This window comes from Haliotis rufescens, unplaced genomic scaffold (assembly GCF_023055435.1).
Source record: "Haliotis rufescens isolate VD_foot unplaced genomic scaffold, xgHalRufe1.0.p SCAF_15, whole genome shotgun sequence".
In the NCBI taxonomy this organism is placed as follows: Eukaryota; Metazoa; Mollusca; class Gastropoda; order Lepetellida; family Haliotidae; genus Haliotis; species Haliotis rufescens.
In genome coordinates, this window is record NW_025963835.1 from 11,494,016 (window position 1) to 11,508,833 (window position 14,818).

Below are 14,818 nucleotides of genomic sequence, written 5' to 3' on the forward strand. Positions count from 1 at the left end.
ATGGATTGATAACGTCAGAAATCAGTTACTGGAACAACTTAAAAGGTAGAGATTTTCATGTTCTGTGAGGCAGTGACGTCTGGGTATCAGATTTCCCTTAAGCACTGAGCCAAGCAATTCGGGACGAGGCTGGGATTCCCTTCTATAATTAGCAAACAGGCCTCAAAGTGTTACCTGTTGTTACACATTCCATTCTTCTTCAAAGATTTTTCCTGAACTGCGGCTGTGATGCACTGCCTGAATGTGGGTGCTGAGCTTACTCTGGCGCGTTAGTATTGTTAGATCTACTGTGTACACCAATATACCATACCTGCACTCTCACACCCTCCACCCTTGGCTCTGTTGGCAAATGCAGCCCCGTAAGAGCGACAATCAATCAACAACATTTTCTTGGGAGTCACAGCTGTCTGGACTGGAAAAGAACACAATAGTTAGTATGTAATGCACATGGATACAGGAGTGAAGACGTTGGATGTGTCAGTGCTTGGAACATAATTTTTGCTATTTCACGGCATGTCAGCTTCATGTGCAACTCATGGATGTTTACCAGGTTGGTGTGGCCCACAAGCAGGGTGCTGACAACCAAGAATCATAATCTGGGATTCAAACATATGACCATAGGATTCTGGCACACCAAGGGCATGCAACTCTGCATAGCAAACTGGAGCACCTTTCGTGCCTGGGCCACCGATGCTTCTAACAGATATAGGGTAAAACACATTAGCAACTAAATACAGCATTAATAGTTTTACTATTGTTTTTTTATGGGTTTAAAGCCACATCCAGCAATATATTTCAGCTATATGACGTTCGTCTAATCAATCAGGTCAAAAACAGTGATTGATGTAATATGCATCAATCAACTCAATCAGGTTACAACGACACACAATCAGTCACAGTCACAGAGTCTGACCATCCGATCCATGAAGTTGAATCGTACGAGAAATATCATTTCCCAGGGACCAATTCTAACCCGGAATTGTAACATGGAGTTTAACTACACCAATACTCACACTGCTAGTACAATAAAGATAGTATCTTCAAATCAAAACAAAATGCATCTAGGTATGATGTAGACGTGAAAGTGGAACTTTTTAGTCTGTGTAGAACTGAAACATGGAGCTTCGATTTCATCTATATCCATGACAAAGTATTCAATCAAAACTATATGGCACTTTTATATCACTTTCACATTATGTACAAGAGTGTTTCGTAGACAGTGGTTAGTGGGCACAGGTTATGGCACCATGAGCCAAATCAAACTAGTCCCTAATTCCTATTTCCTACCTTCTGCATCTGTTCCCCCATCGCTGGTTGTTTTCTTCACATCTGTCCCTGGATTCAGAGCACAGGCTTTGGGTATGGCCCCCAGCAGGACCTCGTCCTCTGTGTTCCGCCACCCCAGCCAGCCCAGCTCTGGCTGGCTACAACGTACCAACACTGCACCATTCCTCTGGTCCCTGTCGAATAACAAACCAATCTTATAAAAATCAGATCTTAGTTATCGCTATGACTGAACAAAGATCTGAGGACATCCTATTAAAGGTCACGTCATTTTGACCTTAAGCGAACTTTGACCGACCAATGAAATGACAATCTTCCCGAGGCAAGGGAGTTAAGTGACTATAAAAGTTCAGTTTCCACCCTTGACGAACTAGGCTGGAATTTCCATGCTCAAATGTAGCGCTACCAGTGGCTATTACGAGTTATGTCCTTTCTACGTAACTCCTATTGACAAATCAGATTCCACCTTTCATAGCACTTGCATGTGCTTCAAACAAAATGGCGGTGCTCAGTCAAGACGATCTGATTGATAATCAAGACTAAAATTGAAATAAAACAGGTCTTACCTCACGAAGTGCATCAAATCACTTGAGCACCTTGATAAAAAACATGAAAAGATTTGCAAAATATCACATGCTTTGCAAATCCTGCTGTCGACCGAAATCTGCATGATGGAAATCCATGTTGCCTACGAACCGGATGTCTAGTTTCTTACAGGATTTTGATTGGACTATGCATAGACTCGTTAGTCCAGTCAAAATGTAACTCCATAATTCCAGCCTAGTTCGGCAAGGGTGAAAACTGGACTTTTATAGTCAGATAATGCCCTTGCCTCGGGAAGATGTGAAATGACTGACAAGAAATCTCTAAAGCTTTACAGCACTACTTTCAAGCTGGTTACTTCCATTCAAGACTACACTTTAAAAAATTCTTTGACAGTTCTTCGAAAACTGAACAAAAGAAAATTTTGGAACGCCCAATAAATGGCCAAGATTGTATGGCAATACTTCCCACTGGCTTTGGAAAGCCTTCTGTTACAAATGTTTATCCCATTGAAGCAAGAGATAGACAATAAGTTCACAGAATCAGTTGTACAGTAAGTTACTGTTGTTCGGAATACCAACAGTTAACCTTTTCCAGGCTGATTGATTAGAAAACACATTCCGACTGTCATTTTCCTCATCTGGTACATGATGCTCAGATCAGAAGGATGAAAGGTCATTCTGATATGACCCTTATTGAGATGTCCTCAGATTTTTGTTTCACAGAAACAATTTTTAATGAGATCAAAAACAAACTGCCTACAGACACATGGAATATGTTAGTACAAACTAGCAGAATATCCACTTACCCGTGCAGCACATCAATACACTATTGAAACAAAAAAATACACCCTTGCAGTGTATCGATCTAACCACCCTTGCAACCTATATGTTCACAATTGTAACAGTGAGTGAGTGAGTATGGTTTTATGCCGCTTTTAGCAATATTCCAGCTATATCACGGCAGGGACACCAGAAATGGGATTCACACATTGCACCTATGTTGGGAATCGAATCCGGGTCTTCGGCGTGACGAGTGATTGCCTTAACCACTAGGCTACCCGACCGCCCCACAATTGTAACAAATCTGCACAACCTTGGAACATATCTGTACACACATTCAAAATATCCAATCTGGGACCAGAACTTTTAAGCCTACTTGTCTGAACTTGGCTCTTAGCATAATTTTCTGTAGATTTTAGTGTTAAGATATGGACTAACATTTCTGAACTTTCAAGACCGAACAGAAGTTCACTGGACTCTGTCTTACAACTTGTGACTAAAGTCAAGGACTGTATTTCTGATCAACCTTGCAATACTGTTCATCTTTGCAACCTATCTCTTCATCCTTAAAACCTGTACATCTGTACTCAAAATGCTATCCCACAAGTCACCAAAGTTTCCAGGTCGAAGTATTTATACACCTTTCACTTTTTTTCAGAGATATTCTAAAACTTAAAATAATATTCCTAGTATTTACTGTTTTGCGGTATTTCATCTCGTACCTCCAAACAACTGATGGAAACCTCTTGAGAGCCCTGAAGCTGGCCACACTTTTCAATTCTTCATCTCCGATCGCTGCTGGTACAATGTGATACTTGGAGTAGGAGGAAGTTAGGCTGGAAATAGAAACATCATGTTACCATGGATACATTAACATGATCAAAGTTTACACCTAATCACCACATGGCCTTTCATCACAGCAACAAAGAGATAGGAGGAGCATGTGACACCAATTTTGCAGAAGTTTCACTAGCTTCCTGCAAAACAAGGCATCAAGTGAAAAACTGCCAGCAGCACACTGTGCCATTGCTTGGTGACAAGAGCTTTCTCTGTTGTTGCCGTTAATCTCTGGGGCTCAGGTCCAGATAACGTAAAAGCCATGACAAGTACTGAAAACTTCCGAAAACAGCAGTAAACTTCAAGTTTTTAGAAGCCTATTTATCGTAGAGAATCGGATACACCCAGAATCACCAGGACTGTCTGACACCCACAGTTGTCTGGCTCTTTATTTCATGATCAAAGTTGGAAGTCAGGCGCTTCATAAATGCATTATTATTATTATTAATATTATTTCTGTTGTAAGGTTATCAACATATGTAACTGTGGATTCAGTTAAGCACTGATTTCTTGAGTATGTTAATGTTGTGTTGTATTATGCCACAGTTTGCAATATCATAGGTGGATCACAAAATAACTGCGTCTAGAGGATGGGTGTTTCTGAGTACTGTCAATAAAAGTAGCCCTAAAAATAACTTGAGCTACACTTACATTGAAGAACACTACATTCTGTCTCACAGTCTAGTCAAGGTTTAGATTAGAATGTCAAAGGGTGCTTTTGATAATTAATTTACAAACTATCATACGACTGATTTCCCCATTTTATTTACAGATAAACTCCATCTCATATATTCACTTACAAGAAAGCGTTAAAGATTACAGGGTGTATGATGCCATGGGGCTCACAGCCACTGTGTCAACAAGCAATCTCAGACAGGAATCATTGACCCTCTTCATAAAAACTGATAATTTCTGTAGTCTGCAGTTGGGTCCCTCTCAGTAATAATTGCCAGCTTGTGAATGTGTCAAGTCAAGACTAGTCTTCCAGGAATCATTATATCTTCCCTCTTTGAAGGAGGTTCAGTAAAATTGATTTTTCAGACATGGAATGGCTAAATTAATCTGAAGTTTAGGGATTTATGAGAGAAAGTTTGACTTTTACCAAAAGTTTTCATTAATCAGCGATATCCTCCACGCTTTCTTCTGGTTGGTGTCAAACTGCATTCTATCAACATCCTTCCCAAATGTGTAATGGTCCATTGTGTTGTCTGAAACAGAAAAAAGCATGACTGTCACTTCCTAAACACAACATGCAGGGGTTAAATCATGTAGGTCTGAAGCCACTCACTCAGGAACAGCTCTGGTTTGGGAACAGGTTTCATAATACTTATGTTAAATGACTTGTCAGTTTTGACACTAATCATATCAGGTACTGTGAGTTGAGATGATTTTATTAACACACACTCACACCCTGCACCCCCTGCCCAGGAACAGAACGGAACAGGACACCAGCACTCTATTGCTTGTCATATTAGGTGATGAAATAGGATCAGTGCAGAGACTTTGCCAGAGACAAATGGGAATAGGACATTTTCATGATTTTACACACATTCAGTAGAACATTCCTCTAAATCATTACCAAATTTGACAAAATACCTACAGTACATTTTGATGACACTCAATGTCCTACAAAATCTGATGTGAAACCCTGAAGTGACTTGGTTGATCACGTGTCATTCTACCCAAACAGGTCGATTATTTACAGACTGTTGGAATATTGCTGACTAATCTCATTAAAATCAGATCTTAGTTCTCGCTACAACTAAACAAAGATCTGAGGACATCCCATTACGGGTCACGTCAGACCGACCTTGCGAGAACTTTGACCGACCAATGGAATGACCAATCAGAAGGCAGCTTTCTTGTGCTTTACGGCACTAATTTCAAATTGGCGACCACGCTTCGAAACATATTTGGGCAAATTCTCGATTACAAATTTGAAACCTGGACAAAAGAACATTCTGGAATGGCTAATAGATAGTCTAGATTGTATGGATTCAGTCGTTAAACCCGTAACTATCGTTCGGAGTTAAAGTTTTCGAGGTTGCATGATAAGAAATCACATTCCGACTGTCACTTTCATAATAAACAATAGTCCAGCCAAAATGTAAAGATGCTCTGATGGGTCAGATGAAATGTCGTTCTGACGTGACCCCTAATGGAATGTCCTCATATCTTTGTTTAGCGGTAGCGAGAACTGAGGTCTGATTCTAATGAGATTGATTGCTGACTGCATCGTAAAACAAGAGACAAAAAAATTCATAAACATACACAAAATACAACTTTTTTTGTAAAATATCGTCAGTATTCAAGCTGGCTTTTGAAACTACCAGTCCTGGTGGAATGGCAACTCTAAAAATTACCAGTCCTCATTAATTTTTGTCAGTCCCAACTTCAACAAATAAAAAACATATGAAAATTACCTGGTTATAATTCTTTCAACATCTTGTTCAATGCAATGACATCATCTCTGATGTAACTTAGTTAGATCTACTCGTCATTCAAACAAAGTTCAGTCACAATTTTCATTTTTTTCCAAAGATATTTCAAGGTGAAGTCGCCACAAATATATTTTTAACCTTGAAGCAAGGCAAAATGTTATTTCCTTGCATAAAAAATCATCAAGGGGCACCCCTGATGGTAACATACAAGCTGACTTTGTTAAAAAATAAAGAAAAAGGTACTTTTATTTGCTGGTCCACAGGGACTGTCAGTGTCATGAATTACTGGTCCAAGCCTAATTTTACCGGTAAAAAACTAGAAATTACTGGTAAACGGGAATACCGATCTTATGTCATTCATTAACATGACATAAGAGATAAAATATGCTGAATTTTTATAGTTCACAAAATAATTTAGCAATGTTTGTCTGCCATGGTTACCATAGTTACTTACCCTCCAACTCTGTCCGTGACGGTGCAGTGTCACTGGTAGGTGTGTCATTCTCCCTCCATGCATGGTATGCGAGGGCAAATAGGTCATTGACCTCCTTGGGCGCTGCAATGGCATCTAACAACCTCTTGTACCACTGCTGGCACTGTTCGTTGGTGGAGAATGCACACCTGTCATGTAGAGAACATGCATACTAAGAAACAGACGCATACTTAAAAAACATTTGATGCAAAGTGCTTTACTTAAGGATTGAAGTTGTACTTGTTGACGTTCATCAGCTGATGAAGACAGTGCCTCACCTCAGCAAATTCCATGATGTGCAAAGCACTTCATGGTAAATTTGGTCACGTGCGGCACTGTGAGGCTTTAAATCCCGCCTCATTCATAGCCTGAAACACATGATGATACTGTCCCTACTTGATGTTACTTATAGAGATTGAGGAATTCCCATAAAGTAGTTCTGTATGTCTCCGCTTGATTGACAACGTAATCAAATGACATATTCACGTTCATCGGGAAAGGAACAACAGTTAGCTTGGCAGTGTTCACCTACAACTGTCAATATTGATAATTGAAACAATAAACATGACAAACAGTTTGTCAGAGCGAAAACCAAACTTTTAACCTGGTATAACATAAGTCTCATTCAGTACGAACCTATTTCTTACTTATTCTTATTATTAAAACACCAAACATCAAGTTGTGTTTCCAGTTACAAAACTGACCATAATGTGCCGTACGTTTATGCCACAGCTTTTTTGCTACATTATTATCAGGGTTACAACTAAACAGAAAAGTTTTACTAGCCCAGGTAAAGATAAAATGCCCTGGTAATGTTAAAACAATGGGGAAATTTGTAAACATGTCCTAGCCCCGGACTAGTGGGCTTGTTAATTTCATACCCTGATTACAAAACAAACGTTGAAACTTATTTATTGACATTGTTTATTTCCCTTCGATTGCTATATATGTCATCTTTAAAAGCACTTTAACTGAAACGCAAGCTCTATTACGGAGGGGGGCTAACTCTGATCAGGTGACCCTTCCCATATACGTACCTGACTGTAGTAGCATCTTTACAGTAGACAGTAAGGTAGAAGATCTCTCTTGTGTCCACAGTGTCAATTAATCCAAGCGGCACATTCACAAATACGTTCTTCTGCCGCACAAACAGCCGGAAATTAGATAATGCTATGACACCGTCTGAAGTCCTGCCCAAATATGTCACATACTCTCCATTCATGGTAGGAAAGGGCACCTGCAGCGTGTCATCTTCCAACACGATGGATTTCTTGGGAAACAGCTCCGACTTGTGGATGCACTCCAGGCTGTGAGGCTCCTCGGTGCCCTGTCAAAGCAACAAGGTCATCGGTAAAGTATTGTACTCAACCAATTCAGGCAACCATGTTACATCACATGTTCATATTAATATGATTAGAAGTGCCATGATACGCTTACCTAATCATCAATACATACTGCGATACTTGAGTAACAATAAAATACATATTACATTACTTCATTTGATTCTTTTCTGAATGAAATTCTAAATGTTCAATTTGGACAGCTAACTGTGCTGACAAGTTTAAAATAAAAATCAATACAAAACTAAAACATGAATCAATACATGGATAGCGTATCATATATCGTGTAGTCACAAATAAAACCCAGATACATAGGTAAATTGTGACAACCATATGTGGTGTAAGTGGTGTGGTGTGGTGTGGTGTGGTGTGGTGTGGTGTGGTGTGGTGTGGTGAGTGGGTTTCTTGGGGTGGCCACCACCCTTTTTTAACATCTGATGACATTTTGTATGCACATTGCCAACCATGATAACATGCTGATCTTGTTCAAGTAAAAATGATAATGGTTCACATATGGTGTTTGTGATTTTTTGGGTATGCACATGTGGACTCCCCTCCCCCCTGAAGTTTCAAATGGCCCACCCTACCCCACCATCATCTTTTACAATCCTGGATCCGTCCCTGATAAAAAACAAAACATGATTAAGTATCAACCATTAAACACTATACCAGGAAAATGTATAACTTACAACACTGTACATTATGGTAATGGCTGATAAAGAAAGGAGCTAAACAAAATATTTATCACGACACATTTCCTAAATCATGTACATATTTTTACATCATTTCCTTACATACCAGTGATCAGTATCATGTACAGTACACCTAATGCTTGCTAACATCCTCATGATCCGGTCTCACACCATGTACAATACACGGAAGTGCATCAGGAATTCTCCCACAGCAAATTTTCTGATGATGGTGCAGATAATTCAAAGGTGTTGATCTGCTTACTTACATCATATATTATTATTATTTGAGATAACGAGGTTCGACTTTATGTCACTTATATGTATTTGTTTCAAGCTATGAGTTTTCATCACCTCTCATTAATGTTCATAAATGGCTACCATAATGGTAGTGGACTCGCACTAAAGCTAAACTAGAAAATGTTTGATTGTGCATTGTATATGAGATAGCTACTTTCCCTCCCCAAAAAGCATAGTTATAAAACAGAAGTTATTCGGACTATAAAACCTACTAGGGAGGGCCTAAGAATATGCGATGAATATGCATGAGCATGGCCCAAAGCTATGTTTGGACATGTGACCTATACTGAATATCTGATACTAACAAACCTTGAATTACCGAAACAGTATTCCCATTCATGTAGTGTAGTACATGAGTTCATCCCAATCTTGATAATTCACTTACATATCAAAACAGTTTGCTTCAATCAGCAATTTGCTAGATTGCAAATGGTTGAAATATATCACCAGTCATGAATAAATCTGCCATCTGGATTATATATGTTATGTTTTGCATAACATTGTTAACGCCACATTCAGGATTAATCCAGTCTTATGACGATGACCTGTAAATAATAGTGTTTGGAAAAGGTGCGGTGGGGCGAGGTAAAATGGGTTTTAACGTTATGCTCAAGATTATTGCACCTATATAGCGATGCGCAACCATGTGTGTGTGCTTGTTTGTTGCATGTACAAGTCCGGACCAATTTTGGCTAGCCCACTGTGATGCCAAGCTGCAGTTTAACATGAATACCCCACACAGATACAGTGTACTGACTCTGAGCCAACCAGTCCGTTAATTTAGGCCCATAAATGCCGAGTGCCAGGCCTTTTTTTAACGACGCTAGACCATTGAGGCGTTAAGCTTGGAACAGACAAACCAGTGAAAGATAATATCATGTGCAACCTCCCATGCTATAACAAATAAGAACATGGCTAACGAGTAAGTGAATGTTGTTTTACGCTAATAGTATAGTGCTAGCCCACTCATGAACATATACCTAGCCAACCAGTCCTTGTTTTAGCCTCTTAAGGCGCAAGTACCATATCATAAAATCTTGGTATGACATGCCGGAGATTGGTCCACCAACCTTCCGTCCTCCGGGAAGCCACTCTATCCACTACACCATGGACACAGTTCAAAAGCACAAGAAGTGTGTGGTCAACATTGGACAAATATAATATATAATAAAACTTGATAGCTCCCTTATCAAGATTTGTTGTCTGCTAAATGTATTACTACGTTGGCTTAGAATCAAAACATGTCCAGTTTCAAATCACAGTTTTTCCTTCAAAGTTTTCTAAGACATATTTCTAGGAAGAGAAACAATAGAATTCTTGGTGATTCAGAAATCAATGGTAAACGATCTTCACTCACGACTGACCACTGAGCATGGAATATTCTGGAACCACATGGAAGCAGTCTAGTCGAGGGACAGGAAAAATCAATAAATGCTCCCAACATTGACAATATGACAGGTCATAATGAGGACCTCGTCCTTACAGTTTGTTCACACAGCATTCTTTCACTCACCAATTTCAGTGCCATATGTTTACTTGAGCTTTTCCAAACCTAGAATTGACTCCGTTATGCCTCAGTATTCGAAACTAAGAATGAAAGCCAAGGGGACCTTGTTCTGTCCTATATCCTAATGTTAAACATGTTAAAAGCTAAAGATTTATTGGGCGCATCAGTAAAATTCAAAAGAAGACATGATGGACCCCTGGGCCAGATTTCATTTTGAACCCTGCTTTAAGATTTCAAACTTCCAAAAAATTTCAACAAAAGTAAACTGTATCTTTCTTACACAAAGAGAATATCTTTCTTAAAATAATAATTGAATTTGTCTTGGCTACATTATAAAATGTGTACTTTTAACATGACTAATAATTTACAAATAACAAATACTACCTATTCAAAAGGTTTAAATATTAATGAAACATATTGACCTGGAACAAATGACCAGCACTACAGCTGTAGGTTGCTGATACAGTGTTATACGATAGGCACATGCACTCACTGATCAGCTGGCCCAACACACGTTTCCCAAGTACCTAGATCAAGTTACTCATAATACCTCTCCAAACATACATGATATACTAATAGAGAAGAGCACGTTTGGCTACGAAGAAAAACCAAACCATAGAACTAACAAATACACATACTGGTAGTACTGGGAGGTGACAGCTTTCAACATGTCATAGCAGTTTTACAGATCAAATTCACTTGAAATTCACAGAAAAGGCCATTTATTGAGGCTTCCTTTGACGTGTTACTATGCTTATAATGGTTACTGGGGGTGAATAAAACCATGATAATTGTTATGACCAGTTAGACAACAAGAAACAAGATAGTGTCAGTTGCAACTTGTCCTAACTGGAAATATGGATACAAGGATTGTGCCCCTAATAGATAATATCCTGATAAGAGTGAACTTGGTGTAAACAGTCTTGATCATGTTGATAGCATCTACATATGTCTAGAAATTGGAACAAAATTGGCTGAGTAATAACCATAAATAGATTTTTCAAAATGGCCCTTGTGGCAGCCATATTGAAAATCAGATTTGAACCTCTTCAACAAATTCAGGTGTCATCACTGGAAGGAACATGCCTGTGTAGTTTCAGCTTCACTGGTCCAGATAATTTGTTGATTATAATGCAGACATGGCAAAACAGTCTTGATAGCAATTACATATGGATTGAATAAATGGATATTTTAAGTCATACTATGAACACCAAGCTCTATTTTGGCACTGCCGACTTATCATATTTGGCACTTTCCTTCAATGCTGTGTTGCGAAGTGGGACTGTAAAAAGTAGGCACTTGTAATCAGCAAATACTTTTCATGCTGATTGTTTTTTTTAATGAATTCATATGCTGCCAGAAGAACTGTAAAAGTTAACTCAATAATGACTCCAGGTGGTGAAAGTGAGCAGGACAACTTACCATGGTGCTGGAGAAGCTCTCCGACAGGCCCCCACTTAGTCTCTCTGTGAATGTCCTGGAAACAGAACACACATTGTAAACATCATACAATGAGTACATGGGGCAAGGGAGGAGTGCATTTGGTTTCACACCGCTTTGAACAATATTCCAGTTATATCACGATGGGTCAGCTTAAAGCGTGAAGAAAGCCTGAAGTGATGCAGGTTTCAGATGTTTGTTTACCACTTTGGGTAAACCCACGAACATGGGTATGGTGCTGACAAACCTGGAAACATGATCAGGTCAAACCAGGATTTGAACCCATGATCATGATCTGGTGTGCCCAAGGGACACAACTCAGCACATCAAATTGTGGCACCTTAGACGAATGGGCCACCCATGCCCTGGAGGAAGCCATGAGAGTTTTCTGAAAAATAGCTAACATGGCAAACTAACCACTGAAGCGGTCTGATCATTGACATTGACCCCAGAAAAAAGGCCCTCCATTTGAAGGCTCAAGCAATCACAAACTATTGTTTCTTTGTTTTACATTGCAGCCTGCAATACTCTACTTAAGTCACTGGAACCTGTAAATGCTCGATTCTGGCCAGACAAACTGTAGAGGATATTATGAGTAACACATCATGTCATTAAGGTTCAATGACACTCAATCAACTAAGAATTCAAGCCTGGTCATCTAATAATGTTGACAGTTGTTTTTTAAGATCATGACATATGTCACTGATTGATAATAATTTCAAACATTTATTTTGACTAACCCATAAACCATTTCACCATTGCCCATGGCCAGTAATGTTTTCAAAGGGACAGCATGGTTAGCGGAACATAACATTTTCTAGTCCTGTTAGCTTATTGAATCTGATTGAAAACTGTATGCTACTATATTTACCGTAAGATTTTCTGGGTTGATTTTCTTCAGTTATCAAAATTAAGTGGGATTCACCATTTTGATAATGGCTAAGAAACAGTTGAGAGTAATACTTAACCCATTACTTTCATCAGATTTTACCACTGAACAGAACCTTGACTTTCATGTCTATTGTTGGGAATGTTACAATCATGATCATATAATTTCTACATTTATAACATCACTATTCTAATGCTCTAGGTGTAAATGTCATTTCAAATTGCAACTGATAAACTTTATACGGATGCAGCTAAATACTGGGTAGATGACCATGGAACAGCAACCAACCTAAATTACAAACCATGTTGGCTCTAAAGTTAATAACCAATACATTTAATGTTCATGACAAAATCTGAGGTTGATTTCACATGGTGAACAATAATTAGTTTTGTTTCTCAAAATGTCGATGCTATTTTTTTCCTTTTCACTTCAGTATTAAACATGTTAAAGAAGCAGTTGTCAAAATAAGGTAAAGTAGAATCATATATATCATTATCATGTATATCAATGGTATATATGTCATTACCCTTGACATGCCTTGTTCAAAGTTAATACTTTAGGGGGTCCCTGGTTCAAATAACATGGGAGCAACCTGCATAGACCACACAGCCCGTTTAAACACAATAACAGTGTTAAAAATAATAGCAGTAGTAGTAACATTAGTAACAGTAATAACAGTAACAATCATAATAATTTAATATTAGCAGTAATAATAAAAATAAAAACATAAAGCTATCACCTCAGCAATGCTGACATCATGATGAATGATACTATTAGTGAGGTAATGGATTACAATATATCAACTTTATCACCTGGGCGAACTTGATAATGCATGACTCACTGGCTCGTGGTCTGACAATACATCACACTGCACCTGATAATATCATATTAGACACACTTCTCTCCTGATACGGCCCTGAACTACATGTTACTACCTACATCAGTAAGCAGGATGTTGCTTATCTGCCAGCCCACACAACATGCATCAAATGACTATCACCAAATTAATAGAACCAGGACAACAAAGCAGGCACTTCTTTACAAGGATCGTTGCCTCAGGACCAGTGTGTGAAATATTTTTTTAACCCAACAAGACTGTTGGACAGGTGACCTATAAATGTTGCCTGCCCATCAAGTCCTACATTCAGGTATTATATACATGTATATTGAAAAACACAAAATTGAAGAGACAAATCATATCTAGATTCAGTTGAAATAATGCAAACAATTACCGGGTGCTTGCGAATGTAGGAGTTATTATAAAACTGAAGATGAATAAGTAGTCTTTAATTATCTGCCAGACAGTCGGGCAGGTGGAGTAAAATTTCATGCAGCCCGACAGAATAGTAACCTGCCACGAGGAGGCAGGCAGTTATTTTGGACACTGCTGGGGACAAATAAATAATCTTATCAATTCCTAACCATGTATACCATGTTTACAGGAGTCATCCTTGACATGTTTCATACCACCCAAACATGCCAAAATAGTCAACGTCAGATTGATAAATGTTTCTTCTTGTATGAACTGATTATTTAGACCAACATACCAAATGCAGAAAGGGTGAGGTGAGGTGAGGTGAGGTGAGGTGAGGTGAGGTGAGGGTTTAACGTCGCATCCGAGATCATTCGACTTATATAGCAAGGTGCATGCATGGTTGTGTGTGTGTGTGGCTGCTTGTACTAGTCCAGACTGATGTCGGTTTAGAGTGCTAGCACACTGAGATACCATGCCGCAGTTTAACATGAATACCCCACTCAGACACAGTATATTGACTCTGAGCTGACCAGACCTTGCTTTAGCCCCTTAATGCCAAGCGCTAGACAGGATAACAACAAGTACAATCTTTTAACGTCTTTTGGTATGACGCGGCCGGGGATTGAACCCCGGACCTTCCACTCTCTAGGCGGATGCTCTACTACTAGACCACAGAGGCAGTGTGGTGTAGGGTGGTGGTGTGGGATGAGGTGAGGGTGTGGGGTTTGGGTTTGGGTTTGGGTGTGGGGTTTGGGGTTTGGGGTTTGGGTGTGGGTGTGGGTGTGGGTGTGGGTGTGGGTGTGGGTGTGGTTTGGTGTGATTGTGGTGGTAAAGCAAATTCTACTTGACTATGTGGACTGAAAATAAATATAGATAAGCATATAGAAAAACTTGTCATTTAACATGTCACATTGTCAGCTACACACACAATTCATACAGAGTTTACTGATTATTCTTCCTGATGAAGGGGTTTATCTACACCTGCTCAGAGGCTAATATTCAGCCCAAAGTCTACAGCAAATGTCAATGAAAATTCCCA

At 39.1% G+C, this 14,818-nt stretch overlaps 1 protein-coding gene across 7 annotated transcripts in view; it reads right to left on the minus strand.

The window, feature by feature from the left end:
• LOC124110429 (myotubularin-related protein 3-like) overlaps positions 1 to 14,818 on the minus strand; it is a 46,604-nt gene that overhangs the window by 17,548 nt on the left and 14,238 nt on the right. For all 7 annotated transcript variants that reach the window (XM_046469796.2, XM_046469797.2, XM_046469803.2 and 4 more), the window contains 7 exons: positions 11,618 to 11,672; positions 7,397 to 7,686; positions 6,342 to 6,508; positions 4,549 to 4,654; positions 3,332 to 3,445; positions 1,288 to 1,460; positions 311 to 412 (listed from right to left, as the gene is read on the minus strand). In XM_046469796.2, coding sequence (XP_046325752.2) covers positions 311 to 412; positions 1,288 to 1,460; positions 3,332 to 3,445; positions 4,549 to 4,654; positions 6,342 to 6,508; positions 7,397 to 7,686; positions 11,618 to 11,672 — 1,007 coding nt within the window. The remainder of the gene's footprint in view (positions 1 to 310; positions 413 to 1,287; positions 1,461 to 3,331; positions 3,446 to 4,548; positions 4,655 to 6,341; positions 6,509 to 7,396; positions 7,687 to 11,617; positions 11,673 to 14,818) is intronic.